General features: G+C 44.9%; 1 protein-coding gene across 1 annotated transcript; it reads right to left on the bottom strand.

Moving 5' to 3' along the window:
- Window positions 1-4,279: 4,279 nt before the first annotated feature.
- Window positions 4,280-26,682, bottom strand: LOC122942097 (multiple inositol polyphosphate phosphatase 1-like). Its single transcript, XM_044299593.1, has 5 exons — window positions 26,628-26,682; window positions 11,488-12,221; window positions 6,587-6,784; window positions 5,375-5,475; window positions 4,280-4,438 (listed from the first exon to the last, which is right to left on the bottom strand). The coding sequence occupies exons 2-5, from the start codon at window positions 12,104-12,106 to the stop codon at window positions 4,280-4,282; spliced, it is 1,077 nt and encodes a 358-aa protein (XP_044155528.1). The 5' UTR covers window positions 12,107-12,221; window positions 26,628-26,682.
- Window positions 26,683-26,752: the final 70 nt, after the last annotated feature.

The following is a 26,752-nucleotide window of genomic DNA, read 5'->3' as shown; positions in this document are numbered from 1 at the left end:
CTACTTATGTCGGCACCTAAGTCAGTACTAATAAATGGACTAGGGGAAGGCTCTCATGTATGCAAGACATACTGATAGGGAACTTAGATGGTAAGCCCAATTATGGACAGTGCGATGCTAATGTCTATATTGTGCAGCGGAATATAGTAGCGATATATAAGTGCATACAATAAATTTGGTGTGGACTTCAGATTTTTTGCTCCTTCAAGAAGACCCATATCCTGTCAGTATCTGATAGTGTCACAACTTTCCTGTGTGGTTTCTGCTTATCTGTATTTTGCATTATTCTGTTAACGATAGCAATGGTGATTATAGATCAACTGTGACCAGTAGTTAGTATATCAGTCCAACAATAAAAGAACATTATAACACACAATCTGGTAACATACTACCGTATATAAGAGATACATAAACCTTTCTCACTGTGTTTCAAGGGAAAAAGTAGTCTAGTGGATCCCAATAAGGCTGCTTTCACACTAGCGTTCGCTGGTCCGCTCGTGAGCTCCGTTTGAAGGAGCTCACGAGCGGACCCGAACGCAGCCGTCCAGCCCTGATGCAGTCTGAATGGAGCGGATCCGCTCAGACTGCATCAGTCTGGCGGCGTTCAGCCTCCGCTCCGCTCGCCTCCGCACGGACAGGCGGACAGCTGAACGCTGCTTGCAGCGTTCGGGTGTCCGCCTGGCCGTGCGGAGGCGTGCGGATCCGTCCAGGCTTACAATGTAAGTCAATGGGGACGGATCCGTTTGAAGATGCCACAATGTGGCTCAATCTTCAAGCGGATCCGTCCCCCATTGACTTTACATTGAAAGTCTGGACGGATCCGTCCGAGGCTATTTTCACACTTAGCTTTTTTTTTGCCATTTTAATGCAGACGGATCCGTTCTGAACGGAGCCTCCGTCTGCATTATTATGAGCGGATCCGTTCAGAACGGATCCGCCCGAACGCTAGTGTGAAAGTAGCCTAAGGCTCTATGTTGATTGGCCATTTTGCTGGAGATGTAGCAAAAAGATGTTAAAAGAACACAATAAACTCAAATAGTGTTGAACAAAGTGCGCTTACGATGCTTTATCTGAAGTCGCTTCATTCAAAACTTCGGAATAATACTGTACGGAGATTTGTCTCCCTACAGTATTAGAATGTACAGGCTCAGATGTCAGTTATTCGCGAAGTCGCGCATGATTTCGTTAAATAACTTCAGTAGTTGATTTTTAAAGTGGAAAACCACTTTAAAACTTGAAACCGAACTCAGCTTCGGTTCCGAGGTACTATTTTCAAGTTTTGAACGAAGTGACTTTAGATGAAGCACCCGAAGATCGCTTTGCTCAACACTAGACTCAATATTTGCACTAACCTCAGTGAGCTGTGGGGCTGAATGATTTAACGTCCACCTGTACAGGCAGCCATGTTTAGATAGGATATGTACATAGATCTAATATTTTTACTTTTATAATTAGATTTTTTTCCTGTATCAATGTAGATGACTTTAACGATTTTCAAGGGAATTGCTACAAACGCTTACTAAGAGTTAAGGACTTGCATAATAAAAAAAAATCTCAAGGAACAGGCTGCCACCCTGTGGTGAACAGAAAACACTGAGGATAAAGGTCATTCTACTGGCAGAGTAGTTTATTTTATTTAGAACCTAACCCAGGGAATTAAAAAACATACATAATTTTATGTAGTGTGTTTTTTTTTTTCATTTTTGGCCTTTGTTAAAAAAAAAATAAAAAAATAAAAAAAAAATTCTATAAATGTGATGTGTATTTTTTAAAGGTTTTGGATTTTTTATTTTTATATATTTATATTAATTTTTTTCCATGTATTTTTCGTGCATTTTTCAAAGGTCAGTCTGCTTGGTGAATTATATGGTGGGGCAGCACTGTGTGAGAGGTGAAGATGCTGGCCCAGATTTCCCAATCCTGAAGATGGGGTAAGCTTAGACCTGCGCCGGATTTATCACAGGGGCTCAGGCTGGATGGTAAATGCGGTGCAGGGATGGACACTTCTCTCTGACTCTGTACCATCTATTGGTTAGCTTACTTTCAGACAGAACTTTACGCCAGAATTGTGGCACAAAATTGTGCATCGTAGGCCCTATCTCTTTTCCCATGAAGCCCCACCTATTTTCCACTAAGTTACACCCCCTTGACAAGAATAAAAAAAAAAGCGTGGAAGCCCTAGATGTGTCAAACTGTGCCATTTTGCGCCACTTCTTAGACAGATTTTTTGGCACATATACATTAGTAAATTGGGTCATTGTAATAAACTGCTAAGCAGGTCATACACATTAGATAAATCTTGGCCTGAACTTGCTGACCATCTAATGTGTAGGGGGCCTCTGGCAGATGTCGCTTATCTTTCCAAAAGCAAAAATGGCAGCACTGGTTGGATTGAGTCAGTCTGTGCAGCTGGTTACCTCCCCACTGGTTAGCCCCCCAACTGGTTACCTCCCCTCTGTACCCTTACTGCAGACTGCTAGCAATTCATTCATAACTTCTAGTGCAAATAATAAAGGAATGGCACAACATAGAGACATAAGAATAGATGCTCCAGAATGGTTATTACATGGGGAATGCATGAAGCTATTAAAATAGACATGTCAGGAGTGGTGACAGGTCCTCTTTAAACATGAGAGCACAGCCATGGGAACATGGAGAAACACTGCTCTAGAGGAGCATTAAAAGGGTTGGTCCATCTCAGACATTGGGGCCAGAGATGTCACTGTCAAGTGAAGAGACTGCCTGCCAGATCACAGAAGGTTAGTGAACGTACAAGTCTGTACAGTATGATCGCAATTGTGTGTTGTTCACTTGCTGCAGACCCGCTCGAGGCCTAGCTCCATTAAAGGGAGCCAATCCGAGAGCAGACACTTGCCTTGGCTTCCAGCGGTGTCTGTCCACACACAGTGCTGGCCGCTGCTGGCGTACAGTTCTCCCGGCACAAGCCACTGTGCGAATGGCTCAAAGGCCGGAAGAGACCACCGGTTTGTCCGCTTTGGAACGACAAAGGATTTTACAGGAGATTGTTGTTCCATTTTATCACATTTCCTACCGTGATACTGTGTCCAGTGACAAGTCTGCTACTGGGCCCAGCTTTTCCTAGCTACACCCCTGGACAGGTGAGGGTCCCAACTCTGGGATTCGCTCCTATCTCCAGAATGGGGTCCCAGAAATGAAGGAAAAGACACCGCAAATGCACAGCCACCTCTCCATTCTCCACTATGGGACTGGCGGCAATAGCCGAACCAGCGCTCAGCTATTGTCGGAACTCCCATAGCAGTGAATAGAGGGCGGTCACAGATGCGAGGTGTGCTCTCCAGATGATGTCGGGGAGAGAAGGAGAGGGTGAAATTAATATTTTCGCCCGACCCTTTTGTTCTCCAGGGAGGTAAGCACCTCCAGAAGTGTCTGGGAGCGTCTTTCTCCCCTCTCTGCATTGAATACACATTCGGCTGAGTGGAACCTATATGTCTAAGGCTGCTTTCACACTAGCGTTCGGGTGTCCGCTCGTGGGCTCCGTTTGAAGGGGCTCACGAGCGGACCCGAACGCAGCCGTCCAGCCCTGATGCAGTCTGAATGGAGGCGGATCCGCTCAGACTGCATCAGTCTGGCGGCGTTCAGCCTCCGCTCCGCTCGCCTCCGCACGGACAGGCGGACAGCTGAACGCTGCTTGCAGCGTTCGGGTGTCCGCCTGGCCGTGCGGAGGCGTGCGGATCCGTCCAGACTTTCGATGTAAGTCAATGGGGACGGATCCGTTTGAAGATGCCACAATGTGGCTCAATCTTCAAGCGGATCCGTCCCCCATTGACTTTACATTGAAAGTCTGGACGGATCCGTACTAGGCTATTTTCACACTTAGCTGTTCTATGCTAAAAATAATGCAGACGGATCCGTTCTGAACGGAGCCTCCGTCTGCATTATTATGAGCGGATCCGTTCAGAACGGATCCGCCCGAACGCTAGTGTGAAAGTAGCCTAAGAGGGAGCTGTGAGGGAGTCGTTCAGCTGACACCTACTGAATGTGAATGGCCGCCTTTACGTACACATATACTCCACGCCTTGTGCCTGCCAGTAGTGGTATAATTGGTGATTTGGATAAACAGCACAAATACATAAGAAAGCCAAGATAAACTATATAAGTAGGCACCAGCGGCCGGAAGGTGTGAAGCTGAACAGAACGTGTAAATGAAGGAGATAAGAAAGGAACAGTCAAAACTAATTAGGAGGTGATCTGACCGGGATTAGGAAGGAGGTGAAGTCCTGCGGTAAGAAAAGAAGATTCAGCTGCTGGAAACATGAACATACCTTTTACTTTCAGAAACCGCGGTGTCCAAGTGCTGGAAGATATTCCGGAACAGGCTACAGCTGGAGCGGCTGTTGATATCATATCCATAGCCCCGCTTCCAATACTGTTTCAGGTCATTGAGGTATTCCAAGACCTACAGGGTAGTGAAGAGAGAAACCAAAGCTCGAAATCAATGTCAAATGTACATGGGCCGACTCTGTATTCAGGAAGCTGCCTCGCATTTCAATGGTAAGTGACCCGCTCTACAGTTGTGAACAGCGAAGGTCACACTGGCAGGACTCCGATCAATCAGTAATCTAGGACATGTCCTATTGAAAACCTCTTTAACCATTCAATGCCCCCCAATGCCTGGCCTCTCATATAGATCTCCATCACAGGCTGCTATTGGCTGCTCCCCCCGTCGCCAGATGTTTTGATCCGCACGACTGGGAGATGCAACGGCGGCCGTGTGGGAATCAGGAGTGACGTGGGTGCCGGGGAGCGGGGTAAGTATAATCTATATGGGGGCCAGGGCATTGGGGGGCATGTTTTATACATTGGATGATCCCTTTAATAACCAGACCAGTTTAAGCCTTTAAGTAACCCTCTGGCTTTACATATAAATTTAACATAGGAAATGCATAGTGAAGGTACCCGGTGGCCTCCTAGTGTCACGGATCCGCTGATTTCTGGTCCCCTCTGCTTTTATCAAAGTGGCTGCCCACTTTTCTGACTACCCTGAGACCCTCCCCCCTGCTGTCAGATGGACCAATGTTGACCAGCACCCACCAGCAGGAGGGAGGGTCTCAGACTGACACAGCACACTGTCCATAGGGTAGATGGAGAAGTGGGCGGCCATCTTAAATGAATACAGTGGGGACCAAGGATTGAGCTGATCGCCAGGGGCACTGGGGGTCGGACCCCTGCAGATCAGGTATTGATGACCCATCCTAAGGATACGCCATCAATATAAAACCCCTGCACAACCCCTTTAACATATGCATAAATGGCTGCCATGGGGCCCAGTACTATTATATGCATATAATACAATGCCATACCATCTGATTATAGTAGCTGCCCCAATACGTACTTTGGCATCTTCTTCATCAAACAGCCTGCACCATGGAGAGTTGGCAACATTGTTGATGGCCAGTTCAAACGAGCAGGTAAAAAAGGCCACTTGTATTAAATCTGCAGTGGAGTAAGAGAGAGATTTAATACTGCGAGAGATGAAGTTCAGCAAAAAGCAAAGTAAGGGCCAACTGGAAGTTTATATGAGAGAAAGCCGCCCTGAGACCATTATACTCTGTCTACTAAGTCTGCCTACTTTGGGCAATTGTTTTTCGCTAGAAGCTTGACTAAAAGCTAATTAGTGCCAGCAATCGGTTGTATTCTTAAAGGGTTTCTGTCACCCCAATTTTCACTATTAAACAGGCTGACATTATAGATGTGAAAATGTCACCTCTGCATTTCTTTTACTTAAGTATGCCCCCGTTTTCGTGTAATTCTAACTTTTTATATATGCAAATGAGCCTACACGGCAGACGGGCCACACTGGCTTGGCCCTGTCAATCAAGACAGAAGGGAGTGGAAATGAGGTCGGCGAACGGAGCCTCTAGAAGCAGGTGCAAAGCCCCCCCCCCCGTTTTAGTACCTACTTGCAGTTCCCATGTAATAACTATTCAGGAGCATCTTTTCTTATGACTCTTTGTTGCACTATTCCTTTATTATTCCTGCTAGAAGTTATGAACAAATTACTAGTATTTTGCAATGAAGGTCCTGCTGGGTGTTACCAGTTGGGATGTCTCCCTGCACAGTCGGAAATAAATTCAAATCCAAACGGCACTCGCTGGGTTGCCTGGCGTTGCAACGGAAAGGAGCGTCGCGCCACGTGGATCAGTGAAAAATTCCAGCAAACCGCCAATGTGTTGCAAAATGTTATTCTTCTTTATTTCTTTATTGTAATAAAGAAGAATAACATTTTGCAACACATTGGCGGTTTGCTGGAATTTTTCACTGATCCCTGCACAGTCTGAGACTGTAAGCACTGACTGGACACCGGCTGACCACTGGTAACACCCTGTTGGACCCTTACTGCAGACTGCTGCCAATTCATTCATAAACTTCTAGCGGGAGTAATAGAGCAATGGTACAACATACAGTCATAAGAATAGATGCTCCAGAATGGTTATTACATGGGGAATGCAAGTAGTCACTACAGCAAACTCAGGGGAGGTGACAGGTCCCGATTTAAACCCCACAGATTGTCCCCTAACATAGGATGGTGTTCGAGCAGCCGTACCTGCATTCAGCTCATGCTCTGGAACGCTTAGGAGGTCAGATATTTTGTGCAGAACTCTCCTCATTTCTGGTCCTTTCTTAAACTTGTCCACTTCATGCATTGCTGTGTCATTATCTTCTACTTGGGCCACAAACTTCTCACAGTGATCAAAGAAACGCATTAAAGTGTCATTGACCACAGGGTTTCTGCACGCCGCACCTGCTCAAAGACACAGAGACATTTCACTGCACAGAATACCATAAATGTGCCATCACTTTATGATCCAAACTTTGGGGCCCCAAGTGATCCTGAGAATGAAAGGAAACGAACAGCAATGTAGTGCTGGATTCCTTTCCCCTGCACAGCGACACTCCTGACCACATGGCCGTGAATGGAACTGCAGCTGGCACCATGAACTGCACAGTGGGTAGCTGGGGCACAGCTGGTCCGAGGGAAGCGCTGAACCATCCTCATCTCATTTTCAGCATCTTTGGGGCCCCAGGCGTTTGTTCTCCACCTATTATAGAGCGACGACATATAGGAAAACCCCTTTAATTACTGACAGAGACTTAAAGGGGTTGTGTCATCTCAGACATCGGTTGTATATCACTAGTATATGCCTCCAACGTTGGATAGGTGCAGGTCCCACCTATCTCCAGAAGAGGGCGCGCAAAGTAAAGGAGAGCGCACTGCGTATGCGTGGAGTGCTCTCCATTTACTTCTGAGGAAGTTCAGAAAATAGCCCAGTCAGCGCTTGGTTATTTTTAGGACTCCCATAATAGTGATGGAGGGTGGCCACGCTTGCGCAGTGTACTTTCCTTCACTTATGCCCATTCTAGAGATAAGAGCGAGTCCTGCACCTATCTGACATTGGTGGGATATCCTAGCAATATGCCACCATTGTCTGAGATGACACAACCCCTGTAATAATTTTCCAATGCACAGTATTGCCATATGGCAGACATGCATGCATCCATTATAAGTAATTTAAAGGGAATGTGTCATTAGAAAATGATCTATTGATTAAATCATGCTTTTATGTTTTATTTATTTTAAATTTTTGACGTTTTTTTTTCATTTTCCATGTCATCATCTATATTAAAAAAAAAAAAAAATTAAAATCATGCCGTTTTTCGCACAGACCACTAGGCCTAATAGTATGTGGAGACTTCCTGTTCTGTATAGGTAACTTTTTAGTAGCCATCTCATTATCATCACAGACAGAATTACAATTACAAATATCACTTCTGTATAGATAACACAGGATCAACCATTCACAATAGGCCAGTGGTGGTGAACCTATGGCACGGGTGGCACTCAGAGGCCTCTCTGTGGGCACCCGCCCCCTGGAAAAAGTCTCTGGTGTACCAATATACCTTAGATTTCTCCTGCCATTCATCAGCGCAGGGCGCACTATGAACAGTGCAGGGCACACTGAATGTAGGCAGGATATTATAGCTAAATGATAAAGTACATGGAAAACATACTATACTGGACTGTAGTATTCAGGGTAAATTGCCGTGTTGGCACTTTGCAATAAATAAGTGGGTTTTGGGTTGCAGTTTGGGAACTAGGTGATATCACAGCTTATCTGCCCCCTCCTGACCTCTGCACAGGTCGCACGGCATGCCTGGGAAACTCTCTCTCAAAGAACAGGAAGTCTTGACCTATATGTAGACAGAGTGGCCAGAGTGAAAAATGCAGGATTTTAAAAAAAATTTTATTTTATTTTATTATTTAAACAAAGATAGGGACAGCACAGTAGCATAGCGATCATCATCGTGGGGGTACGACTACAACTGGGTCCAGAGAAGGAGGTCCCAGGTCCGCTCAGATCCCTGGGCACACACAGTGTTTTCAACTGTGTCAACATCTTTAGAGTGCATTCACACAACCATATGTATTTTGCTGTCCGCAAAAAATACGGATGACGTCTGTGTGACGTCCATGTTCCATCTGTTTTTTTTCTGCTGACCTATTGTAACAATGCCTATTCTCGTCCACAAAACGGACAAGAATAGGACATGTTCTATAATTTTTTTCTGGACTGCGGAACGGACATATGGATGTGGACAGCATTTTTAGCGGCTCCACCGGAATGCGGATAGGATGCGGACCAAAAATATGGTCGTGTGAATGGGGCCTAAATATGCAGATCCAGTTGAAAGCAGTGGAAGAAAAGAGTCTTTGGCTCCCTTCCTCACCACTTACTGTGGTAGCTCCAGGCTGTTTTAGGCATGTGGCCTACCAGATGTCTGTAGGTTGAGCTCCCAGAAATAAAATGGAGACGTGAACTTGGGAACTGCCTGCACAGCAATTTCTTAAAGGACTTTTCCCAATGGAGGTACTTATATATCACTATAAATACCATAAATATCTGCTCAGTAAAGATCCATGGATCCCAAGACCAAGGCAGTGCATTGTCCCCTTCCTGATGAAGATCTGGCTATGAATGTATTGAAATCTACTCACTTCTCCACAAAGCCAGGACACTGAGTTCTCAAAATTAGGGCTCATGCACACAAACTTATTTTTTTCCCTGTGTCCTTTACGTTTTTTTGCGGCCAGGATGCGGAACCATTTACTTCATTGTGGCCGCAAAAAAACTGAAATAACTTAGTGTGCACTCCTCGTCTGTCTGCCCGCATGGCCGTTCCGCAAAAATATAGAACATGTCCTATTAATGTCCGCATTACGGACAAGGATAGGGCAGTTCTTTAATGGCCATTCTGTTCCTTTGCGGAATGCACACACCCTGTATCAGTGTTGTGTGGATCCGCAATTTGTGGACCACAAAGTATCCAACAGTCGTGTGCATGAGCCCTTAAAGGGGTTGTCTCATTTCAGACTTATAGATACGGGTCTTACCTCTGGGACCCGCACCTATATCGGGAACGGAGCTACGCAAGGTGGTGGCTGGAGGACTCCGGTCCGGCCACCACAAAGTGCACTCCCCAAAGAAGTGAATGGGAGAGCATTGAGCATGACCGGCGACCGCTCCCATTAACTTCTATGGGCCCGACAGAAATAGCTAAGCCAGCGCTCGGCTATTTTCGGCAGCCCTATAGAAAATGAATGGAGGGCATGCACAGTGCGCCCTCCACCACTTTAGGAGCTCCGATCTCGATATACAGTGCAGACCAAAGGTTTGGACACACCTTCTCATTCAAAGAGTTTTCTTTATTTTCATGACTATGAAAATTGTAGATTCACCCTGAAGGCATCAAAACTATGAATTAACACATGTGGAATTATATACATAGCAAAAAATGTGAAACAACTGAAAATATGTCATATTCTAGGTTCTTCAAAGTAGCCACCTTTTGCTTTGATTACTGCTTTGCACACTCTTGGCATTCTCTTGATGAGCTTCAAGAGGTAGTCACCTGAAATGGTCTTCCAACAGTCTTTAAGGAGTTCCCAGAGATGCTTAGCACTTGTTGGCACTTTTGCCTTCACTCTGCGGTCCAGCTCACCCCAAACCATCTCGATTGGGTTCAGGTCCGGTGACTGTGGAGGCCAGGTCATCTGGCGCAGCACCCCATCACTCTCCTTCATGGTCAAATAGCCCTTACACAGCCTGGAGGTGTGTTTGGGGTCATTGTCCTGTTGAAAAATAAATGATGGTCCAACTAAACACAAACCGGATGGAATAGCATGCCGCTGCAAGATGCTGTGGTAGCCATGCTGGTTCAATATGGCTTCAATTTTGAATAAATCCCCAACAGTGTCACCAGCAAAGCACCATCACACCTCCTCCTCCATGCTTCACGGTGGGAACCAGGCATGTAGAGTACATCCGTTCACCTTTTCTGCGTCGCACAAAGACACGGTGGTTGGAACCAAAGATCTCAAATTTGGACTCATCAGACCAAAGCACAGATTTCCACTGGTCTAATGTCCATTCCTTGTGTTCTTTAGCCCAAACAAGTCTCTTCTGCTTGTTGCCTGTCCTTAGCAGTGGTTTCCTAGCAGATATTTTACCATGAAGGCCTGATTCACACAGTCTCCTCTTAACAGTTGTTCTAGAGATGTGTCTGCTGCTAGAACTCTGTGTGGCATTGACCTGGTCTCTAATCTGAGCTGCTGTTAACCTGCGATTTCTGAGTCTTGTGACTCGGATGAACTTATCCTCCGCAGCAGAAGCGACTCTTGGTCTTCTTTTCCTGGGGCGGTCCGCATGTGAGACAGTTTCTTTGTAGCGCTTGATGCTTTTTGTGACTGCACTTGGGGACACTTTCAAAGTTTTCCCAATTTTTCGGACTGACTGACCTTCATTTCTTAAAGTAATGATGGCCACTCGTTTTTCTTTACTTAGCTTCTTTTTTCTTGCCATAATACAAATTCGAACAGTCTATTCAGTAGGACTATCAGCTGTGTATCCACCTGACTTCTCCACAACGCAACTGATGGTCCCAACCCCATTTATAAGGCAAGAAATCCCACTTATTAAACCTGACAGGGCACACCTGTGAAGTGAAAACCATTTCAGGTGACTACCTCTTGAAGCTCATCAAGAGAATGCCAAGAGTGTGCAAAGCAGTAATCAAAGCAAAAGGTGGCTACTTTGAAGAACCTAGAATATGACATATTTTCAGTTGTTTCACACTTTTTTATTATGTATAAAATTCCACATGTGTTAATTCATAGTTTTGATGCCTTCAGGGTGAATCTACAATTTTCATAGTCATGAAAATAAAGAAAACTCTTTGAATGAGAAGGTGTGTCCAAACTTTTGGTCTGTACTGTAGGTGCGGGTCCGCACCTATAAGACAATGGGCACATCCTAGCGATATGCCCCCATCGCCTGTGATAAGACAACCCCTTTAATGGTATGGATTTTGAGGACTCATGTTGACATTTTAAAGGGCTTGGTCATATATAGCTGTGAGAGCAGCCTTCTGACCATGGATTTTACTTACTTTCCAGTGTATCTTCAGTTGGTAGAGGAAGTCTGAGGTAAGTGTGTGCCAGCCCGCTGATAAAAGCTTTTGTGCTGTCAACACATCGATGCTTAGAGCTGGTGGTAAAAGACATTTTACATTTATGGAACTTGTCCGACGTGAACAGGGAAGGAAAGAGAGAAGCCAGTCTATAAGCCAGGTTCTTCATGTCCTCCTCTCCTTTCTTCACCAGTTGTCCATCCATCCAGTCCTCATACCACATGTTCCAGCTCTTCAGCTCCTTTACCAGCTCACAGTTGCTTGTACTTTCTTCGATTAGGCTGTACATTTTCTTCAGCTTCTGTATTTGCTTTTTGGTAGGGTATCGTGTCCCATGCCTGATCACAGAGACTATTTGGAGAGGGGTGCAAGAATTTGGCAGTAGGTCATGCTTCCTTGTAACCAAAAGAGGACTTGACAGGAGGAAGGGATTGACTTCTTCATATCTGGTCTTAGTTCCAAAATAAGAAGCTAATTTTGGTGACTCTGTGAAAACGGAGTCATGTCCGCCAGCGCTACAGAACCAAGTAACGGAGATGAGAAGGATCTGGGCGGCTTTGGGGGCACACTTTCTATACGTGTAGTATATAGGAAGCATGGTAAAATAATGGTGCCTCTGAGGTACACTGGACAGGGAAGCAGAGATAGTCTGTAGCTAGCTAAGCCTTCAGAGCTGTAGTGAAGGAACTCTGGCTCACCTCATCCATGGAGTCCTACAAGTGATAACATCAAGAGGACATCAGGGAGCACCATTCAGCTCTGAACACAATTTAAAATCTTAAAACCCTTTAAAAAGACAACAACCTAATACAAGGCAACACATGTATATGGAAAACAAGTCCCTTAGTTTGATCAACACATGAACTAGGGGTTTAGCAGCAAGGGGTCTTAAAAAAAGCACAAGAAAGGTGGACAACCCCTTTTAGGCCTCATGCACACGACCGTTGTGTGCATCCGTGTCCGTTGTTCCGTTTTCCGTGATTTTCTGCGGACCCATTGACTTTCAATGGGTCCGTTGAAAACTCGGAAAATGCACCGTTGTTCATCCGCGTCCGTTATCCGTGTTTCCTGTCAGTCAAAAAAATATGACCTGTCCTATTTTTTGGACGGACAACGGTTCACGGACCCATTCAAGTCGAAGGGTCCGTGAAAAAACACGGATGCACACAAGATTGACATCTGCGTCCGTGATCCGTGGCCGTAGGCTACTTTCACACAGGCGCATCCGCAGATCCGTCTGCATAAAAGCTTTTTCAGAGCTGAGTTTTCACTTTGTGAAAACTCAGATCTGACAGTATATTCTAACACAGAGGCGTTCCGCACTGGCCACCAATGAGTTAAATACAGGGGAGGGAGGGAAGGGGGCCGAACTGGCCACCAGGTCTATTGTACTGTACTGCCATCATCACTGAGCACAGTACAGTAGACCCTCCATCAGACAGGAACTCATTGTATCATAATTCACTATGATCCAGTCAGCCCGAGTTAAGGTAGCTTTGGCCAACACATGGACCGTGTTTCCTGGACCGAGCAAGGTCACGTTAGGTAGGGATCGGTGAGGAGGGTAATCTTTATTTTTTAACCTATTCTTCCCCTTATAATTGGGCATTCCCTTTAACAGGAACTGTGGTCCTTCAACAGTTGATTATATAAAAACAAACAACAAAAATAATATATATATATATATATATATATATATATGAACAAACAAGAAACGACAGCAGCACACTCTCCAAAAAGTGAAATTGGGTGCAATCCCTCCTAGATTCCAGGTACGAATCCACAGATAATTGAGGCAGAAGGTGAGGGTGATGGAGCCGTTTATTACCCCAGTCGCAACGTTTCAGCCCAGCTCAATGGGGCCTTTATCAAGCAAACAAATGATGTCCCACAGAGGTTTAAATACCCACATAGTGATAAGGATACATAATTACATAATTGATCATCAATAATACATTATTAAGTGTACAAAATAATAACACATATAATATCCATGATTCAAAGTGCATCAATAGTTAATAATATAAAAACTTATGTCATAACAGTTAATTAATCATATGTAAATTCATCCTTTGATACCGATCAGAGCCCCAGCGATTAAACTGGGACTCCGATCGGAACTATCCGCTGCCACCAATGATGTGGAGTGGGGGGATTTTAATTAGGGGGAGGGGGGGAAGCCGCACTGGCCACCAATGAGTTAAATACAGGGGAGGGAGGGGGGTCTGCCCCCTGCTGCCTGGCAGCACATGATCTCTAACAGGGGGATATGATACGGCACCTGAGGGGTTAATTGTGCTGATCACGGCCCCCTGTAAGAGGCAGCCAGCAGGGGGCAGTCATGTCCACAGTTCTTAGCATATTCTAACGTGAAGCGTCCCCATCACTATGGGAACGCCTCTGTGTTAGACTATACTGTCGGATCTGAGTTTTGACAATCTAACTAAAATCCGATGGTATATTCTAACATAGAGGCGTTCCCATGGTGATGGGGACGCTTCAAGTTAAAATATACCATCGGATTGGAGAAAACTCAGATCCTATGGTATATTAATAGGGACTCCTGACTTTACATTGAAAGTCAATAGGGGACGGATCCGTTTGCAATTGCACCATATTGTGTCAACGTCAAACGGATCCGTCCCCATTGACTTGCAATTTAATTCAGGATGGATCCGTTTGGCTCCGCACGACCAGGCGGACACCAAAATTACTTTTTCCTTCATGTCCGTGGATCCTCCAAAAATCAAGGCAGACCCATGGAAGAAAAAACGGACACGGATCACGGAACTGCGGAACCCGTTTTTGCGGACCGCAAAAAAAAACGGTCGTGTGCATGAGGCCTAAAGGGTTTTTCCATGAACTTGTCCCTTTTTAATTAGCTCCACAAGTATATGGTACCTAATTAAAAAAATCATACTTAGGCAACTTTCACACTGGCGTTTTGGCTTTCCGTTTGTGAGATCCGTCATGGGCTCTCACAAGCGGTCCAAAATGGATCAGTTTTGCTCTAATGCATTCTGAATGGAAAAGGATCCGCTCAGAATGCATCCGTTTTCCTCCGATCCATCTCCATTCTGCTCTGGAGGCGGACACCAAAACACTGCTTGCAGCGTTTTGTTGTCCGTCTGACGAAATGGAGTCAATGGGGACAGATCTGTTTTCTATGACAAAATAAAAAACGTATCCGTCCTCCATTGACTTTCAATGGTGTTCAAGACGGATCCATCTTGGCTATGTTAAAGATAATACAAACGGATCCATTCTGAACGGATGCGTCTGTGCAGATCCACCAAACGCGAATGTGAAAGTAGCCTTACTTCTCCCCCCTTCTTTGGCCTTGTGCCCTGGCTCCATCTTTTACTCCCCGGCTTGTTTATATCCGGCCAGAGAATGGATGGGGTAATGTGCACCGCTGCAATCAATTACGTGTCCCAGCTGTGATGTGCCGCTTGCATGCAGCAGCCTTACGTGACCCGTTTGTACATTGACTGAAAGTAAACAAGCTGGGGACCGGCAGCAAATTTATAAAAATATCCATTTATAAAATTATTGATGTTAATAAATTTCTCACATTTTTTAACAGGCCTAGGGATGAAGTTAAACTGCGCAAAAATGTTATGTGTTTTAAAAAGTCACAATTCATAAATGTGTGAAAATCCTGGACATTGATGAAAAACCCCCCACAAATAAGCCTCCTATAAGAATGACAGTATATAGGTCACCAACAATCCATACAAATAGAGAAACATAGGCAGGACAAAATAAACATTTTCGGAAGACTCCTTTAAGTTAACTGATGACCTATCCTCTGGATAGGTCATGATTATGTGATCGGTGGGGGCAGTCAACCAAGACCCCCACCAATCAGCTGTTTGAGAAGGCAGTAGCAGTCACATCACCAGCTCCATTGAAGTGGCCTGATCTGCAATGCCAAGCACAGCCGCTATACAATGTACAGCGCTGTGCTCGGTGAGCTACTGTGAGCGCCAGTGCCTTCTCAAACAGCTGATCGGCCGGGGTCCTGGGTGTCGGACCACCCACTGATCAGATACCGATGACCTATACTGAGGATAGGTCATCTGTTAGAAAATCTCGGAAAAACCCCTTTAAGAGGACGCGGTTAGTGAATCAGTGTATAACCAAATAAAAAGATCAGCACATACAGACTAGAGATGAGCGGACCTTTTAAGATTCTGTTAATTTTTTAGGACATTCGGAATGAATTTCAAACCAATAGAGTCAATACGCTCATGCTTAATACAGAGCAAAGAAAGAAAGTGAGACTGGCTGCAGTATTCAGTATATGACACTATACAAATGCCTAGCAAACATGAATAGAACAAGTAGAAATAAATGGGCAAATTAAATCAAAACACATTTAGGGCTGATTCACACCACTGTGCTCGGTCCGAGAAACATGGTCCATGTGTCGGCTGCATCTCCTGCACCGACTGCATCACAATGACTTATGATACAGTCAGTTCCTATCTCACCGCAGGTCTATTGTACTGTACTGCCATCATCACTGAGCACAGTACAATAGACCCTCCATCAGACAGGAACTCATTGTATCATAATTCACTATGATCCAGTCAGCCCGAGTTAAGGTAGCTTTGGCCAACACATGGACCGTGTTTCCTGGACCGAGCAAGGTCACGTTAGGTAGGGATTGGTGAGGAGGGTAAGCTTTATTTTTTAACTTATTCTGTCCCTTATAATTGGGCAACCCCTTTAACAGGAACTGTGGTCCTTCAACAGTTGATTGTATATATACAGTTGCAAGAAAAAGTATGTGAACCCTTTGGAATTATATGAATTTCTGCACAAATTGGTCATAAAATGTGATCTGATCTTTATCTAAGTCACAACAATAGACAATGACAGTCTGCTTAAACTAATAACACACAAATAATTAAATGTTACCATGCTTTTATAGAATACACCATGTAAACATTCACAGTGCAGGTGGAAAAAGTATGTGAACCCCTAGACGTATGACATCTCCAAGAGCTAATTGGAGTGAGGTGTCAGCCAACTGGAGTCCAATCAATGAGAGGAGATTGGAGGTGTTGGTTACAGCTGCCCTGCCCTATAAAAAACACACACCAGTTCTGGGTTTGCTTTTCACGAGAAGCATTGCCTGATGTGAATGATGCCTCACACAAAAGAGCTCTCAGAAGACCTACGATAAAGAATTGTTGACTTGCATAAAGCTGGAAAGGGTTATAAAAGTATCTCCAAAAGCCTTGCTGTTCATCAGTCCATGGTAAGACAAATTTTTTATAAATGGAGAAAGTTCAGCACTGCTGATACTCTCCCTAGGAGTGGCCGTCCTGTAAAGATGACTGCAAGAGCACAGCGCAGACTGCTCAATGAGGTGAAGAAGAATCCTAGAGTGTCAGCTAAAGACTTACAAAACTCTCTGGCATATGCTAACATCCCTGTTAGCGAATCTACGATACGTAAAACATTAAACAAGAATGGATTTCATGGGAGGATACCACAGAGGAAGCCACTGCTGTAAAAAAAAAAACATTGCTGCACGTTTACAGTTTGCACAAGTGCACCTGGATGTTCCACAGCAGTACTGGCAAAATAATCTGTGGACAGATGAAACCAAAGTTGAGTTGTTTGGAAGAAACACACAACACTATGTGTGGAGAAAAAGAGGCACAGCACACTAACATCAAAACCTCATCCCAACTGTGAAGCATGGTTGTAGGGGCCTCACGGTTTGGGGCTGCTTTGCTGCGTCAGGGCCTGGACGGATTGCTATCATCGAAGGAAAAATGAATTCCCAAGTTTATCAAGACATTTTGCAGGAGAACTTAAGGCCATATGTCCACCAGCTGAAGCTCAACAGAAGATGGATGTTGCAACAGGACAACGACCCAAAGCATAGAAGTAAATCAACAACAGAATGTCCTGACCTCAACCCGATTGAGATGCTGTGGCATGACCTCAAGAAAGCGATTCACACCAGACATCCCAAGAATATTGCTGAACTGAAACAGTTCTGTAAAGAGGAATGATCAAGAATTACTCCTGACCGTTGTGCGCGTCTGATCTGCAACTACAGGAAACGTTTGGTTGAAGTTATTGCTGCCAAAGGAGATTCAACCAGTTATTAAATCCAAGGGTTCACATACTTTTTCCACCTGCACTGTGAATGTTTACATGGTGTGTTCAATAAAAACATGGTAACATTTAATTCTTTGTGTGTTATTAGTTTAAGCAGACTGTGATTGTCTATTGTTGTGACTTAGGCTACTTTCACACTTGCGTTAGGAGCGGATCCGTCTGGTGTCTGCACAGACGGATCCGCTCCTATAATGCAAACGCTTGCATCCGTTCAGAACGGATCCGTTTGCATAACTGTTTATTTCAGATCTGATTTTTCACTTCGGAAAACTCAGATCCGACAGTATATTCTAAACACAGAAGCGTTCCCATGGTGATGGGGACGCTTCATGTTAGAATATACTGAGAACTGTGTACACGACTGCCCCCTGCTGCCTGGCAGATGCTGCCAGGCAGCAGGGGGCAGACCCCCCCCCCCTCCTGTATTTAACTTATTGGTGGCCAGTGCGGCCCCCCCTCCCTCCCCAGTATTAAATATGACCAGTGCGGCGGCCTCCCCCTCCCTCCCTCCCCAGTATTAAATATGACACGTGCGGCCCCCTCCCTCTATATTTATTGGTGGCCGGGCCAGTGCGGATTCCAAGTATTGTGAGCAGTGCGGCCTCCCCTCTCCCCCCCTAATTAAAATCACCCCCCCCCCCCCATCATTGGTGGCAGCGGAGAGTACCGATCGGAGTCCCAGTTTAAATCGCTGGGGCTCCGATCGGTTACCATGGCAACCAAGACGCTATTGCAGTCTTGGCTGCCATGGTTACTTGGCAATAAATACAAGCATTATACTTACCTGAAGAGCTGCGATGTCTGACCGGCCGGGAGCTCCTCCTACTGGTAAGTGAAAGGTCTGTGCGGCGCATTGCTAAAGACCTGTCACTTACCAGTAGGAGGAGCGCCCGGCCGGTCAGACATCGCAGCTCTTCAGGTAAGTATAATGCTTGTATTTATTGCCAAGTAACCATAGCAGCCAAGACTGCAATAGCGTCTTGGTTGCCATGGTAACCGATCGGAGCCCCAGCGATTTAAACTGGGACTCCGATCGGTACTCTCCGCTGCCACCAATGATGGGGGGGGGGGTGATTTTAATTAGGGGGGGAGAGGGGAGGCCGCACTGCTCACAATACTTGGAATCCGCACTGGCCCGGCCACCAATAAATATAGAGGGAGGGGGCCGCACTGGTAATATTTAATACTGGGGAGGGAGGGGGAGGCCGCAGCACTGGTAATATTTAATACTGGGGAGGGAGGGGGAGGCCGCACTGGTCATATTTAATACTGGGGAGGGAGGGAGGGGGAGGCCGCCGCACTGGTAATATTTAATACTGGGGAGTGAGGGGGGCCCGCACTGGCCACCAATAAGTTAATTACAGGAGGAGGGGGGGGGGGGGTCTGCCCCCTGCTGCCTGGCAGCAATGTACACAGTTCTCAGTATATTCTAACATGAAGCGTCCCCATCACCATGGGAACGCCTCTGTGTTAGAATATACTGTCGGATCTGAGGTTTACGATGTAACTCAAATCCGATGGTATATTCTAACATAGAGGCGTTCCCATGGTGATGGGGACGCTTCAAGTTAAAATATACCATCGGATCGGAGAAAACTCCGATCTGATGGGGACTCCTGACTTTGCATTGAAAGTCAATGGGGGACGGATCCGTTTGAAATTGCACCATATTGTGTCAACGTCAAACGGATCCGTCCCCATTGACTTGCATTGTAAGTCTGGACGGATCCGTTTGGCTCCGCACGGCCAGGCGGACACGAAAACGCTGCAAGCAGCGTTCAGGTGTCCGCCTGCTGAGCGGAGCGGAGGCCAAACGGTGCCAAACTGATGCATTCTGAGCGGATCCGCATCCACTCAGAATGCATTGGGGCTGTACGGATCCGTTCGGGGCCGCTTGTGAGAGCCTTCAAACGGAACTCACAAGCGGAGCCCCGAACGCTAGTGTGAAAGTAGCCTTAGATGGAGATCAGATCACATTTTCTGACCAATTTGTGCAGAAATCCATATAATTCCAAAGGGTTCACATACTTTTTCTTGCAACTGCATGTATATATATATATATTTTAGGGATCGACCGATATTGATTTTTTAGGGCCGATACCGATAATTTGTGAACTTTCAGGCCGATAGCCGATAATTTATACCGATATTCTGGGAATTTTCATTTTTGAAAAAAAAAAAAAAAATTCCCACAAATCTGCTGAAAATTAATGTTTATTGTTAATGTGTATTTTTTTTTTTGTAAATCTCTTTCTTTTTCATTTATACTTAATATTTTGGTGTTTTATTTTTATAACTTTTTTTTTTTTTAAAACCCTTGTCCTATTCACCCTGATAGAGCTCCTATTCACCCTGATGGAGATCTCACACTGTCCCTGCTGCTCTGTGCTTTGTGCACACAGCAGCATGGAGCTTACCATGGCAGCCAGGGCTTCAATAGCGTCCTGGCTGCCATGGTAACCGATCGGAGCGGGGATCCTGTGGGGGAAGGGGGGGGGGGGGGGCGCACTGCGCCACCAATGTTTTTAATACTGGGGTGGGGGGGCGCACTGTGCCACCAATGCTTAATACTGCGGTTGGGGGGGTTGGGCGCACTGCGCCACCAATGCTTAATACTGGAGTTGGGGGGGGGGGGCTGCACCAATGTCTAATACTGGGCTTGGGGGGGGGGCGCACTGCGCCACCATTGAAGCTTAATCTCTAATTTATTCATATACAGGAGGCGGGAGCTGGCTGCAGTATCACATAGCCGGCTCCCGACCTCTATGAGCAGTAGCTGCGATCCGCGGCACCTGAGGGGTTAACTACTGCAGATCGCAGCTACAGTTCATAGAGGTCGGGAGCCGGCTATGTGATTCTGCAGCTCCCGCCTCCTGTATATGAATGAATGAGAGATTAAGCTTCATTGGTGGCGCAGTGGCCATAGCTCCTCCCCTCCTCTTGTCCCCTGTCCTTTCATTGGCGGCAGCAGCAGCAGCACAGGGGGTGGAGACACTGCTTCCTTCTCCCCTGTGCTGCTGAGGGAACACGGAGAGCGCTGACAGCAGCGCGATCTGTGTTCCCCATACGCTATCGGAATATCGGCAAAATAAATGCCGATACCGATAGCGTTCAAAATCATCAATATTGGCCAATAATATCGGTAAATCCGATAATCGGTCGATCCCTAATTATATAAACAAACAAAAATATATATATATAAACAAACAAAAAACGACAGCAGCACACTCTCCAAAAAGTGAAATTGGGTGCAATCCCTCCTAGATTCCAGGTACGAATCCACAGATAATTGAGGCAGAAGGTGAGGGTGATGGAGCCGTTTATTACCCCAGTCGCAACGTTTCAGCCCAGCTCAATGGGGCCTTTATCAAGCAAACAAATGATGTCCCACAGAGGTTTAAATACCCACATAGTGATAAGGATACATAATTACATAATTGATCATCAATAATACATGATTAAGTGTGCAAAATAATAACACATATAATATCCATGATTCAAAGTGCATCAATAGTTAATAATATAAAAACTTAACATAACAGTTAATGATTCATATGTAAATTCATCCTTTGATATATAGTGTCCTATATTATAAAGTGCCTGTGCATGAATAAGTGGTTTCACCTGTAAAGAGTGCCAAGTGCAATTAAAAATTATCAGCATCAGCTGTGATATGTAATAGAATATCTACAGAAACACCTGCTACATCGTTGGTGGCTCCTGGTGTGAGAGATCGCGTCCTCCATGGGCCAGTGCGCATGTCACAGTAGCGACCAGTGGCGAACCCCACGTGACTGAGGGGCGTCACCGCACCGGTTACGTGAGCGCTCCAAAGAGCGTCACCGCGCCGATCACGTGTGCGCTCCAGAAGAGACGTGGGGACGTCAGGCAGAGGAGAAAGAACGCTATAAGCTTAAGTGTGACGTACCCATTATGGAAGTAGAGAGATAGATAGCTGAACGATGTTAATGTCTAGAAACGTCTACCTTGTGATCCTAAGTTTGACATTTTGAAAAACTGATTAAGTATAAATTGGATGCCACCAAACTGGGAGAGATCATTGATGTGGAACTTTATACCTTTTTACTTACTGCACACCCCAGAACACCTTTTTGTATATTTTACCTAAGCTTCACAAATCACTAGTTGACCCACCAGGACGTCCAATTGTTTTCGGTAGGGGATCGTTATTCTCTAACATTGCTATTTTTTTTAGATCAAGCTTTATGGGATTTTGCAGTGAAGACTAGGTCTTACATCAGGGATACAGGTGATTTTTTGGGATAAAATTACCAGTATCACAATACCTACACATTGTATACTGGCATCGTTTGATGTCACAAGTTTCTATACCTCTATAGATCACAATAGGGGGATTGCTGCAGTACAAAAAGCTCTACATTCTAGTCAATATACTAGAGAATGTCAGGACTTCATTGTTGATCTGCTTAACCTAGTTTTGCGGCACAATTACCTTTCTTTTATGGATCAGTTTTATTTGTAGTTGCGTGGGACCGCCATGGGTTCTAACGTGGCACCTACGTATGCAAATATTTTCATGGCTTCCTTGGAAGAACAATGTGTCTATGTTTCCCACCACTTCAGCCAAGTGCTGGGGTGGTGGCGATACATCGATGATATTTTTCTGATTTGGACAGGTGATAAGTCTACTTTACATGACTTTCACCACTTTCTCAATCAGATTGATCCGGATATCAGCTTGACTCTTACCTTCTCTACAGAAGAAGTTCAATTCCTTGACACAATGGTTCAGATGGTGGGGAACCACCTTAGCAGGGATTTATATATTAAACCTACAGATTGTAATAATCTTCCAAGATCAATGGTTGATTCTTTACCATATAGTCAATTTCTTAGAGTTAAGCTTATTGTACAGGACTCTAACCAACTACCTAATAGGTATCAGGAGATGACACAAAAATTTAGACAAAGAGGATATCCCTCTAAACTTATACAGAAACATTTGTCAAATGCATTGAACTACCAATGGTCAGACAAGAAGAAGGATAAGGCCCCCTTTACGCGTATTCCCTTTGTTACTATTTTCTCAGAACAGAGTAGTCAGATTAATGGTATTATCAGAAAACATTGGTCAATTTTGACTAGTAATTTGAAACACATTAAAGAATTTATGGTACCACCACTCATGTCCCATCGGCGTCCACCAAACCTTCGTGATAGGTTGGTGAAGGCCGATATATCTAACAAAGGTAAGGTACAGACATATATTTGTACTAAGAGTTTAGGCTGTGTAGGAAGGTACAAGGGTCCGTCGTTGACAGAAGGTATGTGTCTCTGAGGTGCCTGGCCTCGGTGTAGTAAGAGCCGGTATTTTCAGGTGTCAGCGGCAGCTAATGCTGATTGACACTGTGCTATTTTAGTATGGCTGTATAGCTGATCCGGGATGGCTCTTACTGGGAGTAGTCAAAGTGATGGGTGGATGACTACTCCCCACGTTCCAGGCCGGGTCTTGACTGGCCTATATCTTGACTGGCCTATGAAAAAAAAAAACAGCCAGCAGTGTCAGCTGGAAGTGACTATCTCTCTCTGACAGAGGAGCTCTGGCAATCGCTGGTGTGGGAACTGAGCTCTGTGCTGGGCTGGAAAGCTGAGACCTGTGTGTTGGGAGAGCAGCCCACCTAAAGCTTGCATTTTGACAGCTGGAGGCAGAACTGCCGACAAGGTGACTTTTTTGGTATGCACAAACTTTCTACTTGGTGTGAACAAACACCAGCCCTGCAAAGTTTTTTTTTGTTTGACCTTATGTGTGAACATGCGCCGGCTAAACGGCGATTAGCCAGCGCATGCGCAATAGGTATTGCGATGCCCTGCCAGGAGCGGGCATCGCATTGCGCATGCGCCCGCTACGATTTGTACCGCACAGCCGCAGTGGAAAGGGACAGGGGAGGGGAGTAAACGGGCGGGCAGAGGTGCACGGAGGGCGGAGTTATCAGCCGTTTAGGAGGTGCCTGCCTGGGGCTCCGAGGATTGAGAGACCGCCCTGGGCACTTGAGAGGGCTCAGAAGATAATCTTATAACTTCGTTTTCGGCAAATTGAAAAGTCCGTTTTCTACCACAAAGGTACCGTTTTTATGTTCTGGCTGGATCACATAACCCAATTTTAACGGTCTAACATGCTAAAATGTGGTGACAGACTCCCTTTAAAGGGAACCTGTTACCGGGATTTTGTGTATAGAGCTGAGGACATGGGTTGCTAGATGGCCGCTAGCACATCCACAATACCCAGTCCCCATAGCTCTGTGTGCTTTTATTGTGTAAAAAAAAAAACGATTTGATACATATGCAAATTAACCTGAGATGAGTCCTGTATGTGAGATGAGTCAGGGACAGGACTCATCTCAGGTTAATTTGCATATGTATCAAATCGATTTTTTTACACAACAAAAGCACACAGAGCTATGGGGACTGGGTATTGCGGATGTGCTAGCGGCCATCTAGCAACCCATGTCCTCAGCTCTATACACAAAATCCTGGTGACAGGTTCCGTTTAAGCAGAGAGAACTCCAATGGATTAATAGATTACAGACCCTCAAACCCAAGGGCCTGAATACTGAGTTCAAGTGGAGTCTCTTTGGTTGAGGTTGCGCCTCACTATATATCCAGTGTTCGCCGAATCTCTTTATCGGTCCCTGCTGTTTTGTAATATGAATGATGTCTTTGATTTGTTTTTCATATATATCTTACAGTTTATTTTATTTACCTTTTAGATCAACATCTACTTTGTCACTTCTACCCTGCCGCATCTTGTTGGTATCCGCATTGAGAGAGACGAAGACCATCTACATCGATTATCTAAAGTTTAGCCTCCTGGGGATTACAATTGTCATAAATGGCCTTTTTTTCCCTCTTTAGACACAAGAATTTTAAATTATGCCTGTACATTTCACTTCTCTTTATTTGAGGCTTTGTTGTTGGGTATGTTTTTTTGGATAAAATGGCCAGTAATATCTGTTTTGGTGAATTTGGAGTCTCTTTTGGGATCATCATTTTGGTCCCGGGTTGGGGGGACACAAATTTGTGACCCCGAACGTGGGACCATAAAGTGCTGGGTGGAATTATGCCACTGATCATGGCTGGTTGCCCCACCTTATCTTACCTTTATGTCTCCTCTTTCTGAGAGATGTGTGGAGCCATTGATAGCCATAGTTGTGTATCCTTGTCTCATTGCCCCCATTCATTTATTATAAGTATTTTCTTCAGATATATGGAGTGTATTACTAAGTCTGAGGTTATATTACCTCTATATATTCCAAGTTCCTGTGTCTTAGTATTATGAGTATTACTTCTATCAAATTCTATAAGATGTTTAAAGAAAAGGAAAAGACCAGGTCAGGTGTGAATACTTGGCTTCTTTATTTCAGCGGTAAAAAAATTCCACTTAGCAAGGTGCAACAAGTGATGCGTTTCAGACCTCTAAACACGTGTTTGTCATGAAGAAGGACCCTGATGTTATAGAGGTCTGAAACGCGTCACTTGTTGCACCTTGCTAAGTGGAATTTTTTAACCGCTGAAATAAAGAAGCCACGTATTCACACCTGACCTGAGCCGGACTTCTCCTTTTCTTTGAACTGCTTGTATATTCCCGCATCCAGGTGCGGGGTCCGTGCCCGGAGGGTGTCGTGGAGCAGGTGAGAGCTGCCTTACTTCCAATTATTTGTCTATAAGATGTTTGGTTTGAAGTTATATAGAACTTAATTTTAAATATTGTATCCGCAGGCGGTTATTCTTTGTATTGATCTATTTGACATCGGATGGGGACTGCGCATATCAGACGTGATCGCGTTATTTCTACTCTGCCTGACTAGTTTTGAGCAAACTTGTGTTTTATGTTCGGCGTCTAAAGTTCGGGTTATCGAAGAATCGCGTTATGGATTCTAAATTCCGTTATGGTCCGTGGTAGAGGAATCCAAAATGCGATTCTTCGATAACCCGAACCCGAACTTTAGACGCCGAACTTAAAACACAAGTTTGCTTAATACTAGTCCCCACGTCTCTTATGGTGTGCATACGTGATCGGAGAGCGCGCGCGGGATTGGTGCGGTGACGCCCCTCAGTCACGTGGGGTTCGCCACTGGTCGCTACTGTGACATGCGCACTGGCCCATGGAGGACGCGATCTCGCGCACCAGGAGCCACCAACGATGTAGCAGGTGTTTCTGTAGATATTCTATTACATATCACAGCTGATGCTGATGATTTTTAATTGCACTTGGCACTCTTTACAGGTGAAACCACTTATTCATGCACAGGCACTTTATAATATAGGACACTTTATATATCAAAGGATGAATTTACATATGAATCATTAACTGCTATGACATAAGTTTTTATATTATTAACTATTGATGCACTTTGAATCATGGATATTATATGTGTTATTATTTTGCACACTTAATCATGTATTATTGATGATCAATTATGTAATTATGTATCCTTATCACTATGTGGGTATTTAAACCTCTGTGGGACATCATTTTATTACCCCAGTCGCAACGTTTCAGCCCATTGAGCTGGGCTGAAACGTTGCGACTGGGGTAATAAACGGCTCCATCACCCTCACCTTCTTTGGAGTGCTGCCTCAATTTTTGTTCTTTGGACATTATATATATATATATATATATATATATATGTATATATATATATATATATTCTACATTCACAGGCAACTTTTTAGTTTTGTTTGCACTGCTGTTTTATCCCAAGCCATGTCAATGTGCAGAAATCCAAAGAGCCATTGCTTTCTCCCACACTAACGCAAAACCAACAGGACAGTCGGAGTCATAGAAAAATAATGCTCAGTAAAAATAATAACTCACCAAACACACCTCACATACCATGTGCTCAGCTCTGCCCCTACATAATATTAATACCTGTAATCACCGACTCAATAATAACCATTTAGAGTATAAACTCCATTAATAAACAACCACTCACCGCCGCGATCCTTCTGCCTCTCTGACAGCTCTGCAACTTTCTATGGAGAGCGGACGGACATGCGCACAGAGACCTCTGCTTCAGCATCACGCACTGAGCATGCGCGTTTACGAGCTGAGCGCTTA

This window comes from Bufo gargarizans, chromosome 6, assembly GCF_014858855.1.
Source record: "Bufo gargarizans isolate SCDJY-AF-19 chromosome 6, ASM1485885v1, whole genome shotgun sequence".
Classification (NCBI taxonomy): domain Eukaryota; kingdom Metazoa; phylum Chordata; class Amphibia; order Anura; family Bufonidae; genus Bufo; species Bufo gargarizans.
The sequence above is the reverse complement of the archived record's forward strand: the minus strand, read 5'-3'. Positions and strand labels throughout refer to the sequence as shown.